This window comes from Scatophagus argus, chromosome 14 (genome assembly GCF_020382885.2).
Source record: "Scatophagus argus isolate fScaArg1 chromosome 14, fScaArg1.pri, whole genome shotgun sequence".
In the NCBI taxonomy this organism is placed as follows: Eukaryota; Metazoa; Chordata; class Actinopteri; family Scatophagidae; genus Scatophagus; species Scatophagus argus.
The window spans coordinates 10,877,242-10,889,749 of NC_058506.1; the positions used below are offsets into that span (position 1 = coordinate 10,877,242).

General features: G+C 42.0%; 1 protein-coding gene across 4 annotated transcripts in view; it reads left to right on the top strand.

Moving 5' to 3' along the window:
- nrg2a (neuregulin 2a) overlaps positions 1-12,508 on the top strand; it is a 68,695-nt gene that overhangs the window by 15,009 nt on the left and 41,178 nt on the right. Inside the window, exon 1 of one of the 4 annotated variants that reach the window (XM_046410402.1) lies at positions 6,387-6,660. The exons of 2 other annotated variants lie outside the window; for them this stretch is intronic. In XM_046410402.1, the coding sequence (XP_046266358.1) occupies positions 6,573-6,660 (88 nt within the window). In that variant the 5' untranslated portion in view covers positions 6,387-6,572. Of the gene's footprint in view, positions 1-6,386; positions 6,661-12,508 lie in introns of those variants that run through there. One more of the 4 variants, XM_046410406.1, reaches the window with a different exon arrangement.

The following is a 12,508-nucleotide window of genomic DNA, read 5'->3' on the forward strand; positions in this document are numbered from 1 at the left end:
GCCCACTTATCAAGCATCACTCAATTTGAGGCCGCCTTGATGTGGGCTTATGTCGCCAAACATGATCTAAGCTTACACATGCGTAGTGGCCTGTTTTCCAGGAAAAGCCTACATTGGTGAAAAACAAACAAAGAGATAAGACAGACTCATGATAAGCCCAAGCTCAGCCACGAGAGGCAAAAACAGAAAATGCAAATGATTTGACCAAGACGCTGGCTTCAGTCTGTGTGAAACTCCTCACAGTGTCCTCATTGTGACATGTTTGTGCTGCTCAAAAGCACATTCTGGAGATAAAGGACAAGTGCAGAGCGCAAAAGGAATTTGATTTGATGCGAAGAATGCAAAGCAGAGAACGGATGCACGCATGTTTTTGAAGGGGGGAGGTTGCTGATAAGAACACAACCTTCCCGTGTTTTCCCTCATGTGAATTTACATTTCTGCAGTTTAAGGTCCATTTTAACCTTGTATGAAAAGTTGATACATAGATTCATTTACAGTGACACGATGTTTATCACCGATATCTTTTAACCCACAGAAATGTTTATTTATTATTGTAATCTTGGATTTGCTCAAAAACATTTGTGAAGTTTTGACCTTTCCTGAGATTCAGATTGTGAGAAACATATCCACTGTGTCCGAGTGTGCGTGTACAGCCACATTTGTTTAAATGATTTTTATTAACAGCTTTTATATATGCAAAGATGACATGTGAGAAGTTTAAAAAGTTTGGTGAGTCGGTTTTACGGAGAAAAACGTCTGCGCAATGGAAAAATACGCACAACAACCCTGGTGTTATGCTGTGATTCAGATGTGGTGTCTTAAAAACTCCATTTCGTAAATGAAGTATGCTTTTACACGGGGAAATGGTTTGTATTAGGTACACTAAGAGTGGAAAACAGGTCCATTTTGAACAGATCAATGACCCATGCGCGTCTTCTATTTACATGTGGATGCACCTGTGTGTTTGTATGCATATGCGTATGTGCGTGTTTGAGGGGGTATGTTTGTATTAGAGTGTGACAGTGTATATCTTGTCGGCTCGAGGACACTTAGACTGAGTGTGTGTTGTTCTCTCTGATGAGAGCACACATATGTGTTTGCATGAAGACCTGGTTCTATGTGGGTGTGTGTTTGATAAACTGTGAGAGCATGTGGGAGACTGTTTGTCTATTCATCTGGGTGAGAGCAAGAGAGAAAGAGCAGAATGAGGAGGTGGAAGAGATCTGCTTCCAGCCTCTATCTTCAAGTCAATCTGCTCACAGTCCCACAAACCTCTTTATCTCTCTCTTTGACAGAAGGGAAGGAGACAGGCAGAGAGAGACAGACAGCAACTCGAGAAAATAAATACATTTTAAAAGAGGGAAAATACAGAGGGAAAGAGAGAGAGATTCAATCAGCCAGCCTTAAGAAGATAGAGGGGATTTTTGTCTAAGAGGATGATCAGAGTCATGCTCAGACAGCATCTGTCATTAAAAATATCTGTGCAATGTCGATATCGCCCCAATAAGTTATTATTGTCCAACTGAGAGGCTCTTTGTTAGCAGCAAAGAAAGATATGTAGACAGTGAGGATGCCGTATGTCAACTTTAACAGCAATTTTTTATCACCACCTTTATCAGCAAAGAGAAAAAAGTGTTGGGGACATTCGCCACAGTGGAAGCTGAGTGGCAGCTGACATCTTCTACAGCTTCTTTTTCAAACTATTCTGGGTCCTCACGCATATATAATACATACAGTACACACACACAAACTTTGTCCCTCTCACACACATTGTGTTTGATACTAGACATGTGGCGATTTTCAATCATGAAACTGAAGGGCACACAATTGTATCTAAGCGTGGGTGTGTCTGTCTGCAGAACAAGCATAAAGAGCAGCAAAAATAAATAAATGAATCAACCGCAAACTCAACTGTAGGTGTGACACAAATGTATGGCTGTCATTTACAGTGCAGTTATGGCAGCCGTCCAGATAAGGACAACGATCAGTAAGAGTTTGGAGGCACAGAGATCACATCTGCCAGCAGGGCTGTGGGTGTGTGTGTGTGTTTGCGCGTGCGTGCATGTGAGCACACACACGAGGCAGCCGTTGTGCTGGCCTGTTATTGCAGTATCATGCCCCATTGGCTGATGAGTTGCTATGCTCATCTCTTGTTCCTCTCAGCCCCAATCAAACCTGTCACAATGTGAGTCAGCATGGCCATAAGTGGGAAAGATGCCTCTTACCATTAGATCAATCAGTTATCAGACACATCAGTCAGATTGTATCCAGTGTGGAGCCACATCTGAAGCACACACATAATAGACAGGTGGTGGTGGTGTGCTCATGAAAGCCGGGTAGTGACAGATGGAGGCTGGAATAGAGCTGGAGAACTGAACAAACTGAGAGGCTAAAGAGCTGAAATCTCATTTTCTCAGTGGCCTTGAGAATGGAGCATGCTCAGTACTGATGTTTGTCATCTCTCCCTCTCTGAGATGCTACTGCAGTGCTTCCCAGCAGGCTTGGCACAGGCTTACTCATGGACATCTCTCTTATGGAGCAATACAGTGGCCAGGCTGCAGCTGCTCGATGGATACCTCTCCCTGTGTTTCTTTGTCTCGCCCTCTGTTTCTCGCCTTTTGCGCCGTCTCTCCTCATTGCTCTCCCGTCCTGCCCTCCGTTTGTTTCTGCCTCTCTTGCTCTTTCTCCCATTGTATTTCTAACACATTGTCTCCTACTTTCTTGCTTGCATCCTTTCTTCTGTCTCTCTCCCCGTCTCTCATCCTCACTCCGCCCTTCCACATCTCTCACACACTCTAGTTGCTACCCTTAAGACTGTGGTTACCATGGTGACAGCAATGTGCTGCGGAAACGTCAAAGAGCCGAATCCACCCCGGATCACTTCCTTGTTTAACACTTAAATTCTTTAGTGGTGTTCCTTTTGTGATCTCCAACATGTCTCTGTAAATGCATGTTCTGAACTCATCTATTTGTTTGCTTGCTTTTTGCCTTTTTGCTGTAAATGAGACAGTGCATGTAATTTCTGGTCTCTTTCTGTGATCCTGATCTCAGCTGCTGCTGAGCAGAGTCATTAGTAACTCTCAGATTTGGAATTTCAGTTGACCTTGGCACAGCTGACCTTGAGGAAAATAGCCCCTTCCTCGGGCCTCCAGATGTCACTGACTTTGATTCGTGTCATGCTTAAGGGGGCTTTGCCAGCCCACCCAGTGACATAACTCTTCAGTGTCTCATCACATGCTTTTCATCTTTTGCCTGTCATTCACACACAGAGCCACTTGCACGACACTCACAGCACTTGCATGGAACGCAGGAAGACTGGCAGCATCCCTCAGATTATATTTATGCTCAGAATTGTCTCCTTGGTCTGTACTAACAACAGATACTAGTGCTGGGTGAGCAGGTTTCAGTAATCAGGCAGTCTGCCTGTGTTGTGCCAACAACACACTTCAGTGCATGCTCAACTGAGGAAGCACATGTCTTGTTAAAAGGTGAATATCAGCAGGTGGGGCCGTTTTCTGTCAACTGATGAAATGGACATTTTTTCCACTCCCAAATCTCTCCTTCACACTTTTTACCTTCTGTCCTCCCCTTTCCTCACTCTGGCCTTTCCATTTATCTTCTTTCGTTCCTGTTTCTCTTTGAGGTTGTGTCCTGTCTTTCTCTCTCTCCCCCCTCGCCCTTGCCCCACCTCTGACAATCAGGACTACAGGCATATGTTAAAAGCAGGCACTACATCCTACTTTAAGCCCCCCCACACCCATATACACTTTGTTGGCAAAAAAGCAGACAGATGTAAACAACATAACCTAATGGCTGTTTAAAGCCATTATGTCTAAAAAGATAAACTCTTGTGCCTGTGAGAGGGCAGGAGTGCTGTTGAGCGGTATCAGTGTGACGATGTGCAGGTACGCTTTTGTTAGGAGGGAGCTTCTCAGCTCCATCATACAGGAAAGCTGTCTCCCCCCTTTTCAAGGGGCAGCAAGGAGGGATTGCGAGGCAGGCAGAGATGGGGCCTGTGAAGCATTTATGAGCAGGACATACGAAGGATCCATGTCAGAACTTTTAGGGATTGGCTCCATTTTTTTTTTTTTTTGGATGTGCTCTTCAAGTCTCTGTGCTCCTCCCACACTGGCCCACTGTGCCCCTCCACCTCCAGACCCTGATCCAAGGACGGCCCACGGCTGTTGAAAAACAGCAGATGCTTTCGAGTAGTCTAGAAAAAACAGAAGGAGATGTAGATGCACATGTCCATGACCATATTTGTGTCTGTTTGCGAAAAATGTAGTCCATGTCAGGCTCTTGTTGAGCTCCACAAACTCGTATACAAAAGCTCAACCTTGTTCTTGTCACACGATCTTGTGGACAAATAATTTTCTTAGGGTGTACAGTCTACTATGACTGCATTTCCTTCTGCACTTTTTTGCTTAGCCATGTTTTATGTAACTCTGCAGCTGGAACACAGTTGAGGCAAGCAGTGATTTTAAAAGTCATCCATACTGTTAAGCAGCATTTCAGCAAGTTTGCAAAAACTTTGAATCAAGAGCTGCATATTGATGTCCACTCTATTCCCAAGGATAATGTGCTCCCAGCACTCCCACAGTTATAAGCTTCACAACTCATACCAACTACTTCACGAGTCTTGCATGGTTCTGCTTGAAGACAACCATATCCTGTTCTAAATCTACACCCTATCATCCCGAAACTCGCATTTCTTTTGTCCTGACGTCACAAATACTCACATTTCTGACACATACATAAACTGCGTGCCCACCCACAGACACACAGGCCTGGGAACGAGTCTCGTCTTGTTGAGCTGTAGAGGAGGAAGTGAGTGTTGAGGCTGGGGGGAGATCGGGCGGCACGGCCAGCTCTCTGACACACCGTAGCCCCTGCCAGTCCTCAGTTGCCTCTGCTGACAGATTAGCTCATCAAGCAAAACCACTGGGAGGAGAGGACGGGTGAGGAAAGAGAAGTTCGTTTTTCAAGTAGGAAAAGCACTACACTGGACCTGATTGGCGTGTCAAACCATGGCCTAGATTTGACCTGTTCTTGCCCACAGATGAGGCTCATGCTGTTGAGTGTGCTGACCTGTCATGCCCCTTCTGCCGCCGCCTCCTCCCATGACACATCAAGAGTCCTCCAAGGGCTGGACTGAGACAAACCTCGGGAGGGCCCCGGAAATGACTCACCTACAGATTTTCTTTTTTAATACACAAGTTTCATTGAGAGTCACTCTTTTGTTTTTACTTTTTTTTCCCTTACCACTTAACAGGGCAGCGGAGTTCGGTCAACACGAAATTAGAAACATTACTTCGATATCGCAACTTAAGATAATACTGTGATCATCATGTGGTTGCATTGTGGGTTATGACAAATGAAGATAAACAGATTACCTGCAGCACAGTTTTTGGTGATGGTATGTTTGCATCAGATATTGTTTAAAAAACACCCTCTTGTTATTTTAAAGTCAGGTAGGGAAAAGTTTCGTACATAGATAGTTTTTTTTCTTGCCACTTCTGGGGCTACATGTGGATGGATTTAACAAAATGGAAAAAATGGATTTGACTTGTTTGTAAAAAAGCCATGATCCAATGTAATTTGCATGAAGTTTGTTTTAACGGTTCTAAATCTTTATTGCTGCATGACATCAATGACACCTAACAGCTAACAGCGACAGTGAAAGAGACAGCTCCAGCTTCAGACATGCTGGAACTTGATTGTAGTATTGGAGGGGGAGGGGGGCTGACAGACAAGGGAGGAGAGGAAGGGGAGCAACCAGGGAAGCCAGGGAGGATTTTGTGTAATTTTTCAATTTTTCGTCTGTCACAGATTGTAATTTGACATTCGGCACCTCACACATCGCGCTCTCTTGCACATATCCACCAAATCTGCGCTCAGCAAATCTGAACCAGATGCGAGGTGTTTTGGGACCCTCAACATCAACCTGGCAACGGCAGGTCTCCAGATTATCTGGGTGGGGTCAGCAGTACTGAGGGGACATCTTAAGTGGTCTCGCTGCACATTTGCATGGGTCATTACAAAGGAGAAGATGCTCCAAAGGAAGGAGGAAACTGAACTGGCCACAAAGAGCTTGAATGGGCCAACTTCAGACTTTTGTGTTCACTCCTTAGGACTGGTGTTGCTGCGGGGCCTGGAAGAGCCACTGCTTATCTGATAGATCCAGTAAGGGAACAGTTGATTGCCTTAAAGCAATGGGAAATGCCTTCCTCGCTCCCTCCCTCTTTCTTTCCTCCCTCCCTCTATATTCTCTTACCTCTCCCCTCTTAGTTTCTTGAGCAGTGCCTCTCTACCTTTCTCTCCCTATTTTTCTCCCTGCTCCCTCCCTCTTTCTCCCTCTCCCTCTCCCTCCCTCTCTCTCTCTCTCTCTCTCCCTCTGCCCTGCTGTGAGTAGGTGGTTCCTTGCTGTACTTGATTGGTGTGAGTCTATATAGGAGGAGAGGCGTTCTGACAGGCTCAGACTCTGGTGGTGCCCACTTGCCACACGTTCCCAATAGGACTACTTGATTTTTTTCTAAGTCTTGTCCTGAGAGGATTTACTTTCTTCTGACAGCATGACGGAGAGCAAAAAGAAAGATAAGAAAGGGAGAAAGAAGGGAGGTAAGAAAGGACAAAAGGAGAAAGAGGGCGATCCTGCTACAGGTAAAAAGAAAGTAAAGGTGGTTTTTGTGTAGCGTTTTATGTATATACGTATTTATCTGTGGGTGTGTGTGAGAGAGAAAGTGAGACAAAGAGAGACTTGGAGTGAAAAAGGAGTGAGGTTAAGTTTGTGTTACTGTATCACGGAAGCGTGGGACAAAGTAAGTATCCCCTTGGCTTGTCAAAGCTTGCTGCTTGGTTGTCACATGGATTGGTCTCCTGGTGTGGACAGCGTGTAGAGGCACATCTGGTTTTGGCAGCACTTTGGATCTGTAAAGAAGTCAAATGGTATAACTTGAGTACAGAGTCAACTAAAACTTTAAAGCCTTAGTCAAACAAGCCCTGGACATCAAAGAGTACAGTTGTATAATGAGCTCTCTTAACAGCAACGACTTCCAATGACTGTTTAAGGATTATGTTAATTTCTCGCATGATCTCGTGTTTGGAAATGTTCCAACACACATCACACACTTTTTTTTTTGTTTTTAAATGGCAGCTGTTTGAGGTTTGTATAGTGGAAAAAGCCTACAATGTTTCTGACACTTTTTAACAGGGTCAGGTACACTGTGTCTATCTTAACTTTCATTCTGTGGTGAGTCATCCAATCTAAAAGTCTATATGCTGTTTGACATTGGAATGGCATAGGCGCTTCTTGTCTTTCAGAGTCACAAACGTAGCAATGTGCTTGCTCAGTGGAGGATCCTACAAGCAGCAGCATGTCACTGTAGTTTGACCTCAGGTCATGGGGAAGCCCAACCCCCGTTTCAGTGCCACTTTAAGGACAATTCCATGATTATCACTATATCTACTATATGTCGTTCATGGTTTGATCAGATACTGTATCTTAGACAGCATCTCTTAATGGTGTTAGCCTGTTTGTACCTGCTGATGTCACTCATGTCAGCTTCCAGCAGATAATCCTCAAAGAATGTGTCTAACATTTTCAAAAATTTTTTTGTAGAAGATTTTATTTACGCCTTCTACATATTTAAATTGTACTTTTTCAAGCTTAAATATACTACTGTAGAGTTTTTTGACATATGTGACTAATTTTCTTATTTTATTACCCCTGAAAGTTGAATATAGAAATAATTACCAATTATGTTTTCCAAGTTTGATTGTGATCTATAAATATGTAAGATAAACAGCTCCCCAACACAGAGTGCATAATATTTTTGGCATCTTTGTTAACAAAAGCGCACAGCTGCTGCACACATAGGGAAAGCTGCCTGTGATGAACATATTCTGATTTATTTTCTCTACTTTTCACAAAATGACACATAAAAATAAACTGTGCTGGTCTATTTTTGAATATTTTACCAATATGCATTCAAAGCTGTGACTGTGACTGTTCATACATGTGTCAGCTGTCATGCACTTTTGTACCCAGAGCATGATAATATGATCGTGAATCATCATTTCCTAATGAAAATCTGCTATTATATATTATATATCTGCTATTGATTTATCACAAAACTGGGTAAATGGGTTACCTGTGTGAAGCTACGTGCTTACCCTATTGTAAAATGGAGCTTTCAAAGTAGGTCAAAACGAAGGCATGCTCAGGGCTGATGCTTGTGCTGTCTGTACTAAGGGTTCTTCACGCATCGCATCAGGTGTGCTTTGGGCCTAAGGCTCCAAATTAGGTCATTCAAGATAAAATAGAGAGGAGTCAGAAAGCTCACTATTTCAGTCTGATCTGGCTCTTTAATAAATGTTGCCAGCTTGTAATTATCCATGACATCAAATCAAATTGTTGAGGATGTGGTTTATCAACAAATCACGTTCAAAAGAATTTTCAAATTTGAGAACAAGTCTGCACAATCAGTGTGGCTATGTGTGACCTACACGCTAATTAAAAAAAATAGTATCATGTATACAACATCAGAGCAGTAGCTAGCTTCCTGTATACTACTACTTTGTTGTCTGTGCTCAGTTCAAAAGAAAATCAAAAAAAAAATTTCAGCTCACTAACTTGTTTGGCTGGTGTGCTAAGCAGCACAGTCACGAGCGTAGATGAGCACATGCTTCATGTTAGCATGTATGGTAATACGTAGAGATGCATATAAATGTGGATTGGTTTTTTTGGACATAAAATTTAATACTAGTCACACAAGATGCTACTTAGTGGTGGGTGAAGGTCCGAGTAAAGGAAAGACAAAAATATAAAGATTTCAAGTTTTATTTCCATATCTGTAGTTTGTTGCTGATCCACAGTTGGTCTTAGAGCTTCCACTCATCTGTGTTGTGGATATATGTTATACAATGCACTGTGTGGTGTGTACACGTACACGTGCTTGTGTGGATGAGGTGTGCCTAAATGAAATTGTGTAATCTCGCACATGAATGCTTTGTCGAGGTTGTCAGTCACCGACAATCACGTGAATAAGACAGTATTTTCTTATGTACTTTGCAATCCCTGAAAAGTTAGTTTTCTGCAATTATTTGAGGAGACTACCTCAGCTATAATTGCCCTTTCTCTGACTATGATGTTGTAAGCATTTGGACCAGAAAATGTTGGGCATTCTGCTGGTGCAGTGTTAATTGATGAGCTCCTTTCAGGTCTCCCGTTTTTAAAAAGTTATGTGTATTATGGCGGAAAGTTGACACCCTTTCAAGAATGTTAGAGAGAAATATCTGCAGACCCTGACAATTTTGGTGCCAGAATGTTGGTTCTCATTGGAAACAAGAGAGGGGAAAACTGAGCAACTTTGTTGTCTTTTTTATGAGTAAGACAGGGAGAGCAAAATGCTAGCAGCATCTCATAAAATTTGTCATCCACATAATGCAACATAAATGTATGTTTCTCTTTTTTCAAATAGTAGTCAGACATCCTTGTTCAGTCTACCTCAGTTTGCATAAATGTTCTTCTGCTGGTGACAGAGTTGCTCATTCATAAACTTCTACCATCCATCTTATCTTCTGTCAAGACAAAACACAACACGTCCTTTTCTGTGTGACTGGGTTTGCGTGCATACAAATAATTAGTTACGGAAGTGAAGAGTTGGTTCCTTCATTTTGTGCCAGATGCATTTTTTTCATGTACTAACACCTACCACACCTTTATAAGGGAAATAAAGCTGTTTAAATTATTAAGAAACAAACCAGCAACCAGTAGTCAGAGCTGCTGGTGAAGCCAATGTAGGTGTGATCTTGCTTTATATAACTGACTATAAATAATCAAAACAAAATCAAACGCAACTTCACTCTTCATTCAACTGAACTACACATGTAGCGTTATTGTGTCTATAAAACACTTTGATAGTGATATGTTAGTCTCAGAACATGGCTATTATGTGCTACAAAATGAGTGAAAATGAAATACAGATTTCACCATTTAAAATTTAAAATCTGTATTCCTTATCTAGTAAATGCTTATCAACCAATGCCTTTAACCCAGGTTAAGAGGAGAGATGATGCAGGTTTTACCCAAATCACTGTGTCCATCTGAAAGGGTTTCACACATTTAACAGTAACAGAGTAACATCTTTATCTATTTTGAACCTTCTCTTTCTTTTACCATCCCCTGAAGAACATCTCTGTCAACATGTTTGATGTTCGACTACCTTCACCAGCCCCTATTTACATTGCTACATTGATACATGAGCTGTGTAGAGCTATACACGGGAGGGTGGTGATTGCCAGTAGCATTAACAACCCTCTCACATTAGGGGTAGTCATTTCAATGATGTTAATGTAAAATAATTCTTGATGCAACAAACTTTTAATGGTTAAGTATCTTCATTAAAGTTATTTTAGTTCCACAATATTTTTGATCTGTCACGTGGCTGCCATCCATCCACCCATTTTCTATACCGCTTATCCATCAGGATCGCGGGGAGCTGGAGCCTATTCCAGCTGACTACGGGCGAGAGGCGGGGTACACCCTGGACTGGTCGCCAGTCAATCACAGGGCCAACACACAAAGACAGACAACCACACTCTCCCCTCACTCAAGGGGCAATGTAGAGTAGCAAATTAACCTAGTGTGCATGTTTTTGGTATTGTGGAAGGAAGCCGGAGTACCCGAAGAAAACCCATGCAGACACAAGGAGAACATGCAAACTCCACACAGAAGGGCCCAGACACGGGATTCGAACGTCGAACCCTCTAGCTAAGACATGCCACCCACGGAAACAAATGTCAAGGAAGTGATCATTAATATACAGTATTTGCATGCAGTATTTGCATGGTTTTTGTTAGCACAGATGGGACAGCCAACACAGCAGTGACTCAAAAGAACCCCAAACACAAAGTCATTTACTTAGGCTTACTTAGTAAGACCAGGGCAGAGGGCAACAGAGACCACTAAAGCCTTCCAGCTAGGACTGTAGTTTTCCCTAAAGTAATTTTATTTTAGTCAACAGTTCACATCGAAATGGAATTTACATTGCTGTAAAATCGTGGGTTTCGTTAAGGTAACTGAAGCTGATCTCACTTCAGCACTTGGTAACTTGTGAATAGGTGACTCTGGACTCAGTTTCGGCTTTCTGTGTTGGTTGGTTGGTTGGTTTTTTTTAACACCACAAGTCATGGTGGTGAGCAAAGATGTTTTGTGTGATTTCACACACATAGTGAGGTACTTGAACACAATTTATACTGTTGTTTCAACTGTTATCAGTCCAGTTTGAATTTTGTTGAAAATTATATGGCCAAAGTGCAGGGTGTCCTATTGTGGCGTACTGTATGCTGTACAATATACATCGAGAGACAAAGTGTGTGTGCAGCATGCAATACTGCAAACATCTAGACCAGTAGCCTCGTTACCATATGCATGAACTGTAGAGGTTAAGGTAAAAGTAAGAGTTGAATTCACACATGAATATTCTATGATTGAATGACTTGAATATTCAAGAACCAAGTAAAATTGTTTGCAGATAACCTGCAATACTGGATTATTGTATAACCAAAGAAACAAATATAGACACTGTTTTGCATTTAGTCATCATGATGGAAAACCTAGGTGGGAGCAAAGGGAAATGGTGACTATGGCCTATTGGTAAAATGTTGTAAATAGTGGCCAGTTTTGCCGCTTGTAAACAAACATGAATGATTTAGTCTCTTTTGGTTCAGATTCACCCAAAATAATAGCAGACTGAGAGGCAGCTCTTTTTGGAGACAGTAACTCTGAAGAGTCCACCTGCACCTCAGTGTCCTTCATCGCTTCTGAGCCTACATACGGGGCTACATAACTGTTTTCATTGTGTAGCTAAACAAATCCCCCCCCCAAAAAAGAAAGTGAGTTAGCTAACATTTCTCAGGGGAATCTGAATCTGAAGAGGAATCCATACATTGTGTTTACATTGTTTACAGTTGATTACACATTGTCGTCAATCCCTCACTTCTGGATTTACATCAAGTGTCACTGATGGATTATTTGTAAAGTAATTAGAAATGAAAAGTGATTAGAAAAAGCTACTTATAAAAATTTAAGTTATTTTACACATAAAACCATTTTTCATGAGTGTCACTAAAAGAACTGTCTTGTAGTACAAAACTGGGTGGCAGGTAAAGAGGAGACCAAATCACAATAATCAATGTCATGTTTGACATTCACTGTCTTCCTATGTATTACTGTTGCAGAGAAACATAAAATATATGTTATTATTTTGAAGGGTAACACTATTAGCAGTATGTCTATAAAATGTAGTAAGAGAGAAGTAGAGCGTTTTGAGTCACATATACACAACGTGCCAGATAATTATTTGGTGAAAGTGTACTGGTTGTGGTGGGAGGCTGTTGAAATGATCTCTTTGAACAGATGTTGCATTACAGTGACTAGTGTGCAGTGTCTGAAGACCATTCCCACATGCAAAACCCATTCCGCTAGCTGTCTCACCATGCAATTTGT